This window comes from Penicillium robsamsonii (genome assembly GCF_028829455.1).
Source record: "Penicillium robsamsonii strain IBT 29466 chromosome Unknown utg000006l_segment0_segment0, whole genome shotgun sequence".
NCBI classification, from domain to species: domain Eukaryota; kingdom Fungi; phylum Ascomycota; class Eurotiomycetes; order Eurotiales; family Aspergillaceae; genus Penicillium; species Penicillium robsamsonii.
The window spans coordinates 345,085-361,580 of record NW_026643224.1 but is presented as its reverse complement, the minus strand read 5'-3'; the positions used below and the strand labels follow the sequence as shown (position 1 = coordinate 361,580).

Here is a 16,496-nt window from a genome sequence, read left to right as displayed (position 1 = left end):
AGTCTGACGTATATCTCCACCCACCAATACGAATAGTGCTTATAACAGATCCTTTTGGGGGAAATAAGAAATAGAAGTAAACACAGATCCGAAACCAATCGAATTCGTTGCTTGAGAGACCAGCTCTGATTCTCGAGTATCCAACTATGTAACCCTGCTCTTGCGAGTCAGAAGACCTTTCAGAGCATCCGTTTCGCCTTCCAGCTTCGAACACCGAAGTCTCCAATCATCTCTTTCCTGCCGGACTTTCTCCAGCTCGGCTTCGAGTTCCTTCATCCGATCCACACGTCTCTGTCGACATCTCCGCGCCGCGAGGGTGTTGAGTTTCCGCTTTTCCACCCGTGACGAGTCGACGCGGCCGAGAGTATCATCCGAGGTAGCGGGACTGGAGTGGGAAGTCGAGACAGGAGCCGGGAATTGAGAGACAGGGGAAGGATGCGAGTGGCCATCTTGTAAGCGTTAGAAACTAGACTCCTTTTGAGTTGATTGAAGAACATAATCCTACCGGGTGAGTGGGCGGAGCTAGAAACAAGAGACGCAGAAACATATTGTTGGTGCTCGATTGATCCGGAATCCGAAAGAGAGTTGAAAGCAGAGGCAGACCCATACCCAAGGTCCATGACGGGGACATCGCCACCGTCATAACCAGGAGGGTATGGCGTCGGATGGTTCACAGATATGAAATTCCAGTCGGTATCAGCAAAGGACAGATCGGGTTCTGTCCAGAGTGCCGACTCGTGCGTGAGGGTATCAAAGGATTGACAGACTGGCACAGCCGAGGGAAAGCCTTCCAACGGTGGCGCCAGTGATGAGAAGAGGTCGTTATCACTGTACGGATGAAGATTTGCCCATGGCGAATATTCAGCAGGCCCTTGATGGCGTTCCTGCGTGCCGGTGTCGGGCGGGTTGGAACCAGTGGAAGGAGGTCTGGATCGCGGCCGCGGCGCTGGAACAACTGCAGGCGGACATCGCTGGATTTCTTAGACGGGCCTTTGCAGACCCGTGACGCTCTGTATGAAGATGAGGAAGGAAGTACCCTAGGGCAACTGTGTGTAGGGGGTCAACTCTGTAGGAGTTGTGTCCTGAGGAAGATATTGAAGGACAAGGCCCGGTCATATAAAAGAATCGAGAAGATCAAGGGATGAACCGCAGCACCACATGGGCCCACCGTAAGCAGCACATGATTGGTTGTTTATGTACTGTTCCCCCACGACTCATTATGACTCATTTTAGCGTCATTCAATTGACCAATCATGGAGGATATTGGGACACGCTAATACAGTTTAAGATAAGTGGAATATACCTCTAGGTTACATTCACATCTAAGCCCCTCCCGGATTGGAATTATGCATAAAATAAGAGACCTGGCGAAGACCCCTAATTTACTGAATAGGACACATTTGAGATTCTATGATTACAATATTGGACCTGTAGACAAACTTTGCATATAAGCTCAGAATGACTATGGTCCACCCCTCATACTAAAGTATCAAACTAAAGTTCTTCAGCCTTAAATATAAAAGACTGTGGTAGTGGCAATACCTTCCACATCCATTCGGTTCTTTTTCACAGTATGCTGTTTAATCCCATGTCTTTGAATGCGACGGCAATCAAGACAGTTCAAGCAGCATGTGGCGTTGTTAGACATAACAATGCAAACCCTCAGTGACCCCTCAGAATCAAGCTAGATGAGGTGGATCTGATTTACTTCATCGTCATGAATTATTCTGAGCTAGGACAGATCACCACTAGCAGCTCATGTCTATTTCCACCGCTCGAAACCTTGCGTTGAATCAATTCCATTTTCCGGAGCCATGGTTGACTGGTAAAGACGAGCACGAAAGGCAGCGAAAGACTTTCTCCAAGCGAATCTTCACGACGGATGCTTTTCATCACTGGAAGAAATAAGTCTTCACAACATCAATACTTGATCTCCCCAACGAGTTGTTGCAGCTCATTGCAGCTCTGCTATCGAAAAATCCTCACGCTAGACTCTGTCGAATGAATCACCGTCTCTCCAAGGTGATAGGCTTTGAGCTCTGGAGACCACTGGATAGAGCTCTCATGGCCCTAGAATGGAGTTTAAAACACCGCAAGCTGACAGTTTACGAGAAGGCAGTCGAAGCACTCTCGAAGTTTGCTGGAAGTGTTTGCGATGAGTCCACGTGGAAATTATTTCCTATTATAGACATCGACAATATCCATATGCGGAGGTGTATGGCTCTGAAAGGTGGTTTTGTTGGGAAGTTATATTTCGAACCAACTCGACGTCAACAAGCAAAATAACCAAGGGCAAACTGCTCTGTTGAAAGCCCTTAATCTGGGAAATAAGGAAGTCATCAAGATGCTTGCCAAAGCTAGTGCCAATCCGGATATTGGAATGCGCGAGGACAAACACCACGGCAACAGGCGTTGGCTGCGGGTATTCGTATCAAATGGAAGACTCACCCGGTATGAGTTGAAGGTGAAATACTCTTTTGCTTACTCTTTTGCTTTCCGCTTACCTGATACACCGTGATTGATAGACCATGTTGAAACAAGCAAAACAAAAGGAGTTTCATGTAGCTAGAAATCACTAATCATTGTGGAAGTGGGAGCTAAACTTTCTCTGATCAGCAGATCCGAATCCCTAACGAAAGGGGATTTATTTTGTATCAATCAAATCTGCAGATTCACAGCACAGTTTCTGGTCGATGCTATGTATGGTGGGATCTGATAGCAATTTGCTTGTCCTCTTGATTCGGTTTCGACAGAGACCGGGACGTAGACATTGAAACTGCTATACAACCATTCCTTCACTTTGCTAAGATAGCAGGTGTTTAAACAACATAGTTCAAAGCAATATAGCACATGATCAACTACTGAAGATAGAACACATAGATATATCCCCTAGTTATTGAGGATAGTCTAGTTCAAGGGGCTTGTCTTCCTCTTATTGGAAGCAAACTTTGACGCTGTACTCATCAGACGGTGGGATATGATAAGATATTGAAAGGTCATAATCAGCAGGTCCTTGGTTTTAACACAGACGATGAGACGTCGAGGTCAAATCCTCTAGCAACAGGCCTTTCTACTATGGGCAGCCCCAGCCCCGGCAACCGCTGAGTCAGCAAACACAGCACGGCCAGGAAAAAAAGCATCCAAGGGCGATTGCTTGAATATTAATTAAAACAAGTAATTGCACCAGATCCCTATATAAAAGGGATCGTCGTCAAGTTGAATTCTCTCAGGTCGACCCTATTGCGGGCCCGACTGGCAACCCCGCGGGTCCTTACACAAATCCGTGCCCCTCCTCGATTTTCTCTTCTTCCACTCCCAACCCCTCCACGAACATACACCATGGCGACGGCAGCAGCTCCCGAGACCTCTCTTCTCTCCCTTCTCTACCGGTCGTACCCCGCCGTAGTCTCTCCCGATTCCACCGAGCCCGACTACCTTCACGCTTCGGCCAAGATCTTCCCCCAGGTCACCTTCAATGAGGCAGAGGAAGCCGACATCAAGCAATGGCTCAACACCGTCTCCGGCCTGAAGAACTCTCTCGCCAATGACAAAAAGGACGTCACTACTGGAATCCTCGACCAGCTGAACATCCACCTGGCCACCCGCACCACCCTCCTCGGCGCGAAGCCCTCGGTCGCCGATATTGCCATCTACGCTATCCTCGCCCCCATCGTTGAGAAATGGACTCCCGAACAGCGCACCGGAGAAAAGGGTTACCACCACATCGTGCGTCACGTCGACTTCGTGCAGAACGGCCGCCTGTTCTCGCTCCAGATCCCCGAGGAGGAGAAGATCGCCATCGACCTGAACGACGTCAGGTTCGTTCCCAAGCCCGTCGACCCCAAGGAAGAGAAAGAGCGCAAGAAGCGTGAGAAGGCCAATGCCCAGAACCCAGACTCGAACAACGAGTCCAAGCCCCTCGTCATCGGTCAAGGCAAGGCCGAGCAAGCCGCCAAAGCTCAGACCCAGGCCGGTGCCGACGGCGCCCCCGTGAAGACCAACAAGAAGGAGAAGAAGGAGAAGAAGGAGAAAGCCCCCAAGCCCGCTCCTGCCCCCGCTGCTCCTCCGGCCCCATCACTGATTGACCTGCGTGTCGGACACATTCTTCGCGCGATCAACCACCCCAACGCGGACTCCCTGTACGTGTCCACTATCGACTGTGGCGACGCCCCTGGCAGCGATAACACCTCTCTCGATGAGGAGACTGGCAAGACCGTACGGACCGTATGCTCCGGATTGAACGGCTTGATCCCGCTTGAGGAGATGCAGGGCCGCAAGATCGTTGCCGTCTGCAACCTGAAGCCCGTGACCATGCGTGGCGTCAAGTCCTGCGCTATGGTCCTCGCTGCGTCCCCGCGCGTTGCGGAGGGCGAGGACTCGCACGCCGGTCCTGTCGAGCTCGTCAACCCCCCTGCTGATGCTCCTGCCGGTGAGCGTATCAGCTTCGAGGGCTGGAACGATGGTCAGCCTGAGAAGCAGCTTAACCCCAAGAAGAAGGTCTGGGAGACTTTCCAGCCCGGTTTCACTACCACTGCCGACCGCGAGGTTGCCTTTGATAGCAGTGCCGTTCCCTCTGTCCATGGACAGGAGGGCAAGCCTGCTCTTGGAAAGCTGGTTGCTGCCTCCGGTGGTGTCTGTACTGTTCAGAGCTTGACTAATGCTACTGTGCGGTAAGGGATGTGACGGTGTTCGGTATATCTGAAAATAAAACTAAACGCATACCCATGAGAATATGAAGAAATCAAAATTTCCAAGTTCGTACTATTTTTGTGCATATTAATGAAATTTCTTCCTCTGCATGCCAATACATGAAAAAAGTTGAATTATGCGTTCCATTTTTTTAGTCTGTACATTGCCACACAACTTAAGGAAGTGATAGATATCGGCATGTTTGCCTAAGCGGGTGCCGCGAATCCCAGAGAAGGCCCGCGTTGATCAAAGACCACAAACAGTGCCTTCAAGAACACATCGCCATAGATCGCCATGCTTGAACTTCCGCTCGACTGAAGGCCGCCATAGCACACTGTCAAAAAATGTTAGCTCGGAACTCATACCTCGAGCTTCAATAGAACAAGGATTTCTCACCTGTTTCACCAGTAGTCGTGTTGGTTCCCACCTCGGACCAATTGATGAACGATCCAGGGATAGTAGCCGAATAACCTTTCCCAACCGCAACGGATAGACTGGGCAAGCTCGAAGTGCAGGGGAAGATATACCCGTTGGCATTATTGGCGTATATAGCGCCATCGACTTGCTTATAGTACGCCTCCGCAACCTCAGGGCTAACCATCATGAGCGAGGTGCCAGTGTCAGCAATGGCGGTAGGTGCCTGGGTGACCGGGTGCAAGGGGCCTCCTCCTATGGCGTATTGTGCCGAGTTGAACTGCCAGAACCCATTGGATGAATCTACACTGACGTTGGCCATGACTCCTCGATACTTGTCCTGATCAACGGTTCCAAATTCATACTCTCCGACGCCGTTGCTGAGCAATCGAACGGTGAAGACTGGCTCGCTGAGGCTGGGGGCGACGTTGTCGAAGAATGTACTCTGTGAAACCGGTGTGACAGTGTTGATTGAAGAAAATCCGAGACCGACAAGTCCGTTAGACTTGGTGTCATCAGCGAATGATTGTGAAATATCCGTCGGAAGGCCGAAGGATTGCCCAGTGACTTTGACCCCGCCAATCGAGACATCATCCTTGCCTACTCCTCCAGTGGCATAGGACGAGTCACCGTACTTGATCTCGAATGTGCTGTTATCGAGTTCTTCGAAAGTGGTGGATTTGCTCGGTTCATAGACTTCTCGGCTGGCTCGCAGTGATTTTGGAAGTCTCGAGCTCAACACCCACCTATATATGGCAATTGGTTAGTTTGGAATATTCATTCTGTGGGCTGGTACAAGGAAAGATGTCGCTAGCCAGCCAATCTTCCAGAAGAGCAAGAACACAAAACTTACATATCAGCAGAGCCACTGTCGAAATTCAGATCGAAGGTTTGGCCTCCAATATTGACCGGCGAGACAAATTCGACGTCTCCATCAACTGAAGTGGCATCCACGGCGCCCGTCTGTTCAGAATTCACTGCCTCTTCCTTTGCAATTTTCACGGAGGCGGTAGTGGTATGCTTGGTGTCGAAAGGCTGGAAGTCGCTCACATCCACACCATTGAGAGTTGTTGCATCAATTCCGAACTTGCGGTATGCCTTGCGCAGTGCCGCGGGTCCATGGACAACGTCGCCATTGCGCCTGACTCTCTCCACCTTGAAGGACCGGCCTTGGAGGTGATTTAGAGGAGCCACGGGCATGGAAAGAGCATTGAAGCTCAACGAAAAGAAAACAGCAAGAAAAAAAACGAATTGCATGTTGCCCAAAGCCCCAACTTGGGATATCAAAATCAAAAAAAAAAAGGTGATTAGATCAGGGCCGGCCTGAGGAATTGATATTAAAGAATGCGATGGACAAGAAACACAAGACAAGATCGAAAAGAAGGTGGATTTTCGGCAGCTCTGCAGGTCTGTAAGGGCAGACTTGGTCTGAATGAATGGAGGACAATGTCCAATGTCTCAAAATGAACGTCAGCAGGCAGTAGTCCTGACTCGAATACCTGCTGCCAAGAATGAAAAAAGAAAGAATACAATGTGTACAATGTGAACAATGCAGAAGAGAAGAAAACAATGCGAGAACCAAAAACAATATATCAACAAAGCAAGACAAGACAAGACAAGACAAAGTGAAACTTCATATGGGCAGGAAACAACCCTAAAGGCAAGAGCGACCCGAAAACAATACGTATTTTGTAGTGCAAACGTTTGTTTCTGTCCGGCGCATCCGCCTATCGGAGGCAAGTACTGCACTGCCAAACCCTTGGCCTAAGCTGGGCATGCTTCACAGACGCCATCAGTCCCAGACCAAGATGTATACTCCGTGTGTCAGGAAGTAAGGGGCCTCGGAAGTAGCGCCGGACGGAGTAGGGAGTACGGAGATACCTATGTACGGAATAGCAGGGCACTCTGTAACTTGTCTGTTACTACGCGGCGTCTTAGATAAGTGGGGGGATTCCCCTGGGCGCGTGGGTTTGACACCTGAGACCTGAGGGCCTGTGGAGTGTTAGGATCTGCTTGCTGATCCTGAAACAACGGCCAGCGGGTAGGGGCCCAATCATGCAGGCTGGACAACGCACTTGAAACATATTAGAAATGTTATAGAGAGCTCTCTGTGACATGTTAAGTGTGGCTTACTTTTTTATTTTCTTGGACTTTGCTTCTCTGCCTATTGGAACAAAGGCATTGCGTGTTGGCATATGTATGGAGTACGGAGTACTCCGTAGAACAATGGGATCTTTGCCTCCCATTGATCTTCGGCCGATCAAACTGTCGAGTGTACTCAATATAAATTAAAGATCTGATTATAAAATTTGTGTAATTAGTTTATAGTTTAAGGGATGCAAATCTTGTAGGTAAGCCCCATTTCTTCATGGCATTGATTCACACCATAACTATATTTATATATATCCCTACATTTTTTTTCTGAGGCACCACTTGTGACATTATAGAAGTTTCGGTTCTGCGGAGAGGCAAAAGAAACATGGAATATTAACCCCCGGTCTTGGAATACTGTCTCCAATCCGATTCAAAAATCCAAACTAGAACAACGTTAATGTGAGATAGGCTCTGTGTCTGGCACTCGAATGGCTTAGAGCAGAAGGCTTGCGGGCGCATCTACATGCTTGGCTAAGAAAACAAGTATATTGCTTTGTAGAAGCAAGTCTCAACAACCTACAATGTAGTCTCAAAAGAGTCCTAAGATGGTACAAACATGAGATGTGATTGAACTTGATAGTATGCAAGAATCAATATAAATCAACATCATACAATGTCATTACTCTTCCAATAGGAATACAGAGCTAAAAGAAATGAAAGGAGAGTAAAAAGTGAAAGCATTTTAAGTGCATAATGGTCTAGACTCGCACGCCGCGAGAGACCCCCAAGGATATCGATTTCAAACAGAAACAACTCCCATCCCATGGTTTCGCTACCAGACCCAACCAGCCACATACCAGCGGCAAGGAAGCGTTGTTCACCAGTCCCCAAATTCGATGTACAGAGAAACAATCCGTAAAAGATGAGAAAAGTAGAAGGTAACAAAGCAATAAAAAACAACCCAAGATATTCAACAGTGCCCAAGCAATGCAGACGTGTATCGTTTCCGCCTCTAGATCCTTGAAAATGATATCCATTCCCACCCCGGTAAAAAAAAACCCAAACAAACAGATCGTAGAAAGAAAATAATGAAGTGCCACAGCGAAGGTGTATCTGGCAAAGTCGGTTGCACGCAAAACCCTCCCAAAATAAAAAGGTAAAATCAACTCCATAGGTCATTGGCATGCAACGTCAAGTAGCAATGTCACTGCACGTGTGTTCTGTACATCATCGGTGGCCTGACCGGAAAAAAGAAACATAGGCCGAAGAAAGTATTCGTCCCTCCCTGAGAGGCGAAAGAGGTATCGTAGGAAAAGGATGCAAGGTATTGAATCGCAGGCGCCGTCGCTCGCAACAAGCTAAGAGTATCGCAAAGGATCTAGAATATGAGGCGAAGGTGGTCGTAATCGGCGAAGAGGAGAGTGTATGTACAGGTCGGTTTTTTGTTTTCGAATTTTTGAAGATTTTTTTTGGTCGCCGTGTTCGTGGAACAGATATTTTTCCAGGTTGTGTGTCGTGTCGAATGCAATAGACGTATCGAACAAGAATGCAAGTGGAGAAAAAAAAAAGAAACATTATGACCTGCGATTAAGGGACCCCGATGATGCAGAACAGCTGAAATAACGTGCAATGGACGAATGGAGATGTAGGATGCCAGCCTACGACTTTGGCAGATGGCACCTTTACCACCGACGCTGAGCATTCTGCATCATCGCGGGCGTGATCGATGAAGGGGGGCTCGACAGGGTCATTCCAGTCGAGGGGTTGATAATCGGAATGACCTTGCGGGTCCGGTTCGCAGGTTGCTGTTGCTGGTAGTTGACATGATTAGGGTTGCCGGCAACACCAGAGTGAACGTAAGAGTTGGTTTGAGCGGGGGACAAAGAGACGGACGGGGTCACTTGCTGCACCGGTTGGATTTGGTGCTGCAGAGGTGAGGTGTCCGGCGAGCCGCTGGAGAGAGAAGAGCGGTCGGAAGTGGAGTGGATGGAGTGCAACTACAAAATAAAAGTCAGCAAGACTGTCTCCTTAAAATGGTTTATCCGAATTAAGATTGGCGATCTTCAAGGGGCGTAAGGGGGTTCGAAAATTCGCCGATCAAAACGTACATCATCCTCAGTCAGGAGACCCGGGCAAAACTCGAGGTCGTCATCCAGATCAAAGGACCGACCAGCCTCGAATCTTGCACGGAAGGCTGTCACAGCCGGAGCTTCCGCCAATTCCCGCATACTCTTGACTCCTCGGAACTGACGGTGAGCATTCTGCGAGGCCATCTTTGGGGCACGACGAGAGCGCCCATGGTGGGTATTTGTTGCAGATTGCATATGAGCACCATGGTGAGGATGTTGCTGGTGTTGCTGGTGTTGGTTGTAGAAGTAGGCAGACATTGTGTAAGAAGCCACCGGAAAGTGAGATGGAAGATAAGAAAGTTACAAAAAAAAAACGAGGATATAAAAATATAGGAGGAAAGATCGAGATTGAAAAGAGGAAGGATTAATGGGAAGAGTGTGTGGGAAGAGGCGAAGGAGAAAAAGAGGGGAGGGGTGTGTTATGGGGATGGTACGGATACCGTCATTACCATTTCTTACTATTTAAGGGAGTTGATTAAGCGTTTGATGTGAATAATTACCGTTATGTATTGTCAGAAATGGAAAGAGACTTACATCGACGCACCAACCAAACCAAAGCGCTACCGGAGTGGCAATAGCCTCACAACCAATGAGAACTCGCAGATCCTCAAAAATGGACCCCAACGGCCCACCAAAATACTTCAAAAAACCTGACGTCGTCGATTGGAACGTTACAAGATCTCTACCTACAATGACGATTGTTACATACTATTTTATCTAGATCCGACGTTGCCGAAATGATCTTTTTGTGAGATATACACATCTAATAAACCGAAACGAAGTCCGGAAAAGTAAATAAGAGGGGGCAAAAGCTGAGATTTTTTCCTCAGCCCTTCGGATCCCTTAGCTGCAGGCTGTGCATTGGCTTTACCTTCCCAGGAACATTCCCCTCTATTCCCCCCTATAGGGTGCCCGAATCGGCAGTGGCTGCTGATCTTGCTTTGATCGGCTCCCCGTACGAATTCCCCAATCCTTCGACACGCAGCGCAAAGACCCCCCTCTCCCCCCCCAAAAAACCTTGTTGGTCTCGAGACACACCCACAGCCCTAGCTGCAGATGAATCCGCCTATTATTGGTAGGGGACCTTGAGATCCGACCTTATCAGCTCACACCCTTCCAAATCGGAGTTCATCAATGCGGAATCCGGACTAGGGCAGGGGCTTACGGCGCTTTCTTCGCCTTCTCGCTGGGTAGCATTGCCTACCCGTGACTCACTACATATTTATGCGACCGAATAAAAATCAAATGTGAGTTCCCACTATTCAACGTGTGGCGATATACTTTTAGGTCTGGGAGCTATTTCCGGTTATCGTCTTTATGTCCTTAATTGGGATATGCTCTGGAAATGCTCTCGGCGCCTACTGGAACGGAACCCTGTTGCATGATGTGCCGACCTTCCCTCTTCCACCAGTGATAACTTTCATTCTATTACACGGCGCCGAAAAAGGATCAAGCCCAAACTCTACTAGAAACAACGTACCACCGTAAGCCTCTCTAGTTTTCGGCTTCACCGCCCCTTTGGCTATTTGGGGCATCTCATGAGGCGCAGTCGCACTGGCGAGATCGGATCTATCACATATGGTACCCCGTAAACGTTGCGAAGCTTGAATAATGCAGCTGATCTATCCAGCGTCTGTGCAGGTTGCATGATTTGGTGTCCGAGATCGTGGGGTTCCAATGCACGAAATATGTAATTCAATAGACTATCCGCGATCCGATCCCCGGATACACCGCGCAAGGGACCTACAAACACGATCAAGTATTTAAGCCCTGGTTGGATTACAAATATGTGAAATCTATTACATCGCGGCAAATGTCTCTGTCCGAGTCGGAAGGTGGTTTCAAACTCTGGGCGATATTGAAATCGCGATTTGCGGAGTCGAGGTCCTCGTTGCACAGCATGACAGCATGACAGCATGACAGCAAGACAGAGAGATAAGTCTAGATTCTTACATACTTTAAACATTATTTTGGTTATATCCTTTTTACACTTGATTCGGAATAGTGCCTTTGATGTGGAATCCAAGGGTGGAAATTGCATACCTTATTTGTCAGGTCACAAACATGCTTAACTAGTTAACTAGTTATCTTTGTAACTAGCGTTTAGTATTTCTATGTAGACATATTGTGGACTGCTTTGATCTCCTTAAACAGAGTTTAATCAAATCTAGTACCGTAATGCGCTGGGCTATGTGATCGCAGATGAGATAGATAGGAACTTGGCATCCCCCTTTTTGAAAAAAATACGTTGATTTTTACTTTCAAATGTTTACTTCTTTAGTTCCCCTGGAGCCTATCATCCTTTGCCAGTATGTGCGACTAGGCAGAGCAGAGCACCCGCATCCAACGTTGTTATGGTCTAAGGCTGCCATGAAGCCATGGATTGGGAAGGCGCCCACCTGCGAGTATAAACACCCTCCTCAATTTTCTCTTGTTATGCCCCTACCTCTTCAGGCGTCAATGCCACGACCAGAAGAGGCGATGCCAAGACTATATTCCAAGCATAGGCGGATATTCCCCTAAAAGGGCATGGTTGGCCAGAGAAACTAATGCCCATCGATTTTCTATTCGAGGATCCAAATGTCGACACTAAGTTCCCAACCTAGTTCATTGTGCACCCGATATACTGGGGAGGTTGCAAAAAAGTCTCTATACCGTTGTGCTGTCAGCTTGGACCCGGAAGACCAAACGCCAGCCGATGAAGTAAATTCAATCGATCATATCACGTCTCTTCCGGAAAAAGAAATTGCTTCCTGGCCCCAGCCCAACCAACGCAGAAACAATCAAGTCTGCTCTCTATCGTATCCATCAATTGTGTGCTTCTACTTTCTAGGGACGATATGTGCTCGCAGGAGATGCAACTCATCTTAACAACGCCAGTTCTCCATCCATTTGATGATATACCTTTGATACCCACTTCATCACTACTAGCCCATGGGTGGTATGGGACTGTCAACAGGACTGATTGGCCTCCGAAGCTCTATGCGATATCCTCGAGATGATTATTCTTTGAAGGGAAGTCGTCCGACCTACTGGACATATATGCGAACGAGAGAACAAAGGCACTTCAGATGTTCGTTGATCCTCAGAGCACGCAGAATAAACTTCGAGTCCAAAGTGACCCCGGCTACGCCCACGAGCATTGGTTGCTCCGCCAACTGAACAGTACATCTCCCAAGTTTTTGGAAGACTTTGGATTGCCATTTTTCTAGCAGTGGAGGGTGAATATGAAGGAGATAGTCTCATAGTCATCGTAATGTTCTTTTGTTTCCCCCAAGTGTATCCATTGTCACACATCACAGCGCTTGTCCTCAGACTGCAAGCTGATTCCCGCTATAATTTGATCTGGAATCTCATTGGCACCCATATCTTGCCAGGTAGATAGCAAGAAGTATTAAAGGGTCAAAACTCGAATGGGCATACGTAGCTCGACTGCCTATCTGGAATACCGAGACATCGATATATAAGGGCTGGTTAAAGTACAGGATGCGGGACGGCATCATTTGTCCAAGTTCTTGCTCTTAACCATCCTTCCAAGCAACTCCTTGCAGTTCTTCTCGCTATATTGCTCCCACACCTCGTACAAAGAGACCAGCTCTTGTGTACATTCGATGACAGCTTTGATATCGACTTCACTTTCCGCAAGCCAGCCGATAAGCTTCTGAATTTTAGGAGGAGGACCGGATCCAGTTTTATCTGATAAAGCGGCCAGCATCTGCATGCCGCCTCCATCTCTCATAGAGCCCGCCAAAGCCGATTGCCCGGTTCCAGGGTACGCGGATGGGTGGGTGGGTTTGAATACAACCGCGACGACGATTGCCATGATAGCAATGACATGAGGCGGGTGTAGAAGGGGTAGATCTGTCAGATAATGATCATTGATGACCGACCAGGCCAGAGCGACTTCGTCCGAGGTGAGTGATAGTTCGGTCTGAAGTTCGGACAAAGTCCGATAAGGATGATGCACGATGAGTTGCGAGCTCAATTCAGATATCAAGGCAAACTCGCATTCCCCGAGCTTTGCCACATCTGGGGTAATAAATTCTGTGAATAGTTAGCGTTTGGTCTGTTTATGGCTCTATATACGGATGCATACCCGGCCACAAACCGCGCGCTTCGCCGACCACAAAGCGAATATGCTGTGGACACTCTTCCATCTTGCAGGCAAGATAGAAGGCTGTGGTGAGCACAAGGTATGGACTTGTCTGTCGAATCTCATTCTTGGTATAGAATCTCTTGAGATACACCTGTGCTGTCGCAATGGCCTGCTGTCTGGTGGACATGCGTTTGCCGAGTCTGATGAGCTCTTGTAATCTTCATTAGCCTGGGAGTTCAAAAGAATGAACATATTGACAACACCTACGGTGATTAAAGTAGATATTCAGTAGTCGCTGATCTGGCAGCGGGAACTGCGAATGGGCAACTTTATCCTTCTCCCGTAATCCTTCACGGATATCTGCTAACTTCTCTCTAGAGAATAGCCAGTGTCGACGCTGGGATGATGCCCAGTAGTTGGCTGCCATATTGAAAGTTTGATGATGGCAAAGCTCGCAAATTGAAAGTCGTCACGACATGGTTGATCCGAGGTCCGGGGGCTATACAGCTGACCCCGCAGGCCACGTATTATGATGAAATGAGAATGCAGAATCACCAACAAAGAAACCAAAACAAAACAATAAATAATATAAGAATCAAGTCATCTAATATGAGGTCAGGTTGTAATCCCAAAAAGGGATAGTAGGGCTTGGCCCTGGTCCCGTGCAAGATAATCCGATGGCGTCAAAGGTCAAATCGCCGGGCGCCTATTAATCATTACAAGGCTATTCATATTCACTTGCGCATAACTTTTACCTCACGTCATCCTTTTTATGTCCTCGATCTTATTTTCAACATCTATGGGTCTTGGTTTGAACATCCCCTTATAACAAAGCAAAGAAATGGTTGCTCGGTAACAATTTTCATCATGGCATCCGAAGAGTCAAAAGATGAACGCGACAAACGAGTCGCCGAACTATGGGAAACCTTGGATACCCGACGAGAGGGTTCTATCGACCTGACTGGATTAAAGAAGGGGTTGAAGAAAATCGATCATCGTGAGTTTGACCGGGTTCCTTTATATTTACGCGCCTAATCTCTTTCTAGCTTTAAAAAATGCAGACGATATGGTACTGAGTGTCGTCCGGGAGGTGGACACGAATGGCGATGGACGTATCGACCAAGCCGGTAAGCTCACAAGAACTACCTAGCCACTTGGGGAAGGGGTGTCCTGGCCGCCATTGTTTGGTCTAATCACATAATCCGCAGAGTTCCGAGCATTTCTCAACCGCACCGAGGACGGGCTATGGCAGATGTTCCAGAGCATCGATCGAGATAACAGCGGAGAAATTGACAAGACAGAATTGCGGAATGCCTTTTCAGGTTCTGGAGTCACGGTCTCGAACGCCAAGTTGGACCGGTTTTTCGCCGAGGTCGACAAAAACAATGACGGGGTGATCTCTTACACAGAGTGGAGGTATATACAATTGCACTGGTCCAGTGAAGGCTGAACAGTCTAGGCTGACATGAACTCTTCTTTTTCTTTTAGGGATTTCCTTCTATTCCTACCTCTCCAGTCCCCGACCGACCTCCACGCAGTCCTTTCATACTACACGGCTACGGGCAATCTAAACCCGGAAGGAGATGTCCACATCAATGACCTGCAGGGTTTAGGTACAGACCATCCGTTTCTTTCACCCTACGTTCTGGCCATCCAACACTTTTTGTACAACTTTTTGTCTCTCCCCACCTTGGCCTCCTTCATTCCTGCAGCGCACGCGCAAACCAGTCAAATCTCAAAGTTGGGACCCGTTTTCGAGCATGATATTGCCTCGCTAGACGCCGACTTGGAGTTGGAGTGGTTGCCTCTTCCCCAGACTACCGCCATGCGGATGTTTTTCCGATATTATGGACGGAAGTTGACCGAAAATACCCCTCAACTAGGCTACTTCCTTGCAGGTGGAATTGCGGGTGCCGTGTCGAGGACGGCCACCGCCCCCCTCGATCGTCTCAAAGTTTATCTCATTGCACAGACCGGCGTCAAAGCAACGGTTCAGGCGGCGAAGGACGGGGCCCCGTTGGCTGCGGCAGGGAATGCTTCCAGAACATTGCTCGACGCGCTCAAAGTATTGTGGCGAGCTGGAGGAATACGGAGTTTGTTCGCAGGTTCGTCGTAGTTGTCGATCTGGGCTCGAAGCGGCAACGACTAACTATCAGTAGGGAACGGCTTGAACGTGGTGAAGGTTATGCCAGAGTCTGCGATCAAGTTTGGTGCCTACGAGGTTTGTACTCTTGATATTAAATTTCGTCCACGCAACTAGACGAATGCTGACCCGAGAACAGTCTGCGAAACGAGCATTTGCAAAACTCGAAGGACATAACGATACCAAGCGACTCCTTCCCACTTCACAGTTTATGTCCGGTGGCTTTGGTGGAATGGTTGCCCAGTAGGTCTTGCGCGTCATTGATGAGAGGAAAATTGAATCTAATTGCGACTAGATGCTTCGTCTACCCCCTCGATACCTTAAAATTGTGAGTTCATCGACCCAAGTGACTTGTTAGAGCACCGTGGCTTACACTTATCAATAGTCGCATGCAGTGTGAAACCGTGAAAGGTGGGCCGATAGGCAATCAACTCATCGCAGCTACCGCAAGAAAGGTGTGGAACAAGAATGGCTTGGTTGGCTTTTTCCGTGGACTCCCGCTTGGCCTTGTGGGGATGTTCCCCTACGCCGCAATCGATCTATCGACATTTGAATACCTCAAACGGAGTCTTCTCGCTAAAAAGGCTCGTGAATGTGGCTGTCATGAGGATGACGTACCCCTCGGCAACTTCGCGACAGGTGCAATTGGTGCTATGAGTGGAGGATTCAGTGCCTGTATTGTCTACCCCCTCAATGTTCTCCGCACTCGACTTCAAACCCAGGGCACGATCATGCATCCACCTACATACACAGGGATTGGCGAGGTTCTAAAAGTTACACTCAAAACCGAGGGACCTCGTGGCTTGTACAAAGGTCTCACGCCTAACCTTCTCAAAGTGGCACCGGCCATGTCGATCAGTTACGTGGTCTATGAGAACGCGAAACGTATACTTGGTTTACGATAATCTGCCAGTCCGAACAAGCACTCACT

General features: G+C 48.3%; 6 protein-coding genes across 6 annotated transcripts; 2 read left to right on the top strand and 4 right to left on the bottom strand.

The window, feature by feature from the left end:
• Positions 1-144: 144 nt before the first annotated feature.
• On the bottom strand, positions 145-1,255 carry N7447_009862 (bZIP transcription factor JlbA/IDI-4; the record flags this gene model as incomplete). Its single annotated transcript, XM_057234124.1, has 3 exons — positions 145-449; positions 506-955; positions 1,201-1,255. 3 exons carry the CDS (start codon positions 1,253-1,255, stop codon positions 145-147), a joined length of 810 nt encoding a protein of 269 aa, XP_057081408.1.
• A 2,084-nt stretch (positions 1,256-3,339) lies between these two features.
• N7447_009861 (putative cofactor for methionyl- and glutamyl-tRNA synthetases) lies at positions 3,340-4,674 on the top strand (the record flags this gene model as incomplete). The annotated part of the gene is made up of 1 exon (XM_057234123.1): positions 3,340-4,674. One exon carries the CDS (start codon positions 3,340-3,342, stop codon positions 4,672-4,674), a length of 1,335 nt encoding a protein of 444 aa, XP_057081407.1.
• Positions 4,675-4,895: 221 nt separating this feature from the next.
• N7447_009860 (pepsin-like aspartic protease) lies at positions 4,896-6,303 on the bottom strand (the record flags this gene model as incomplete). Its single annotated transcript, XM_057234122.1, has 3 exons — positions 4,896-5,023; positions 5,086-5,849; positions 5,957-6,303. The coding sequence occupies 3 exons, from the start codon at positions 6,301-6,303 to the stop codon at positions 4,896-4,898; spliced, it is 1,239 nt and encodes a 412-aa protein (XP_057081406.1).
• A 2,576-nt stretch (positions 6,304-8,879) lies between these two features.
• On the bottom strand, positions 8,880-9,584 carry N7447_009859 (DUF4452 domain-containing protein; the record flags this gene model as incomplete). Its single annotated transcript, XM_057234121.1, has 2 exons — positions 8,880-9,194; positions 9,306-9,584. The coding sequence occupies 2 exons, from the start codon at positions 9,582-9,584 to the stop codon at positions 8,880-8,882; spliced, it is 594 nt and encodes a 197-aa protein (XP_057081405.1).
• Positions 9,585-12,825: 3,241 nt separating this feature from the next.
• Positions 12,826-13,849, bottom strand: ssn8 (cyclin-dependent protein serine/threonine kinase regulator SSN8; the record flags this gene model as incomplete). Its single annotated transcript, XM_057234120.1, has 3 exons — positions 12,826-13,370; positions 13,423-13,632; positions 13,690-13,849. The coding sequence occupies 3 exons, from the start codon at positions 13,847-13,849 to the stop codon at positions 12,826-12,828; spliced, it is 915 nt and encodes a 304-aa protein (XP_057081404.1).
• Positions 13,850-14,289: 440 nt separating this feature from the next.
• On the top strand, positions 14,290-16,470 carry N7447_009857 (calcium-binding mitochondrial carrier protein; the record flags this gene model as incomplete). Its single annotated transcript, XM_057234119.1, has 8 exons — positions 14,290-14,419; positions 14,469-14,549; positions 14,631-14,838; positions 14,911-15,527; positions 15,582-15,643; positions 15,705-15,808; positions 15,861-15,893; positions 15,951-16,470. 8 exons carry the CDS (start codon positions 14,290-14,292, stop codon positions 16,468-16,470), a joined length of 1,755 nt encoding a protein of 584 aa, XP_057081403.1.
• Positions 16,471-16,496: the final 26 nt, after the last annotated feature.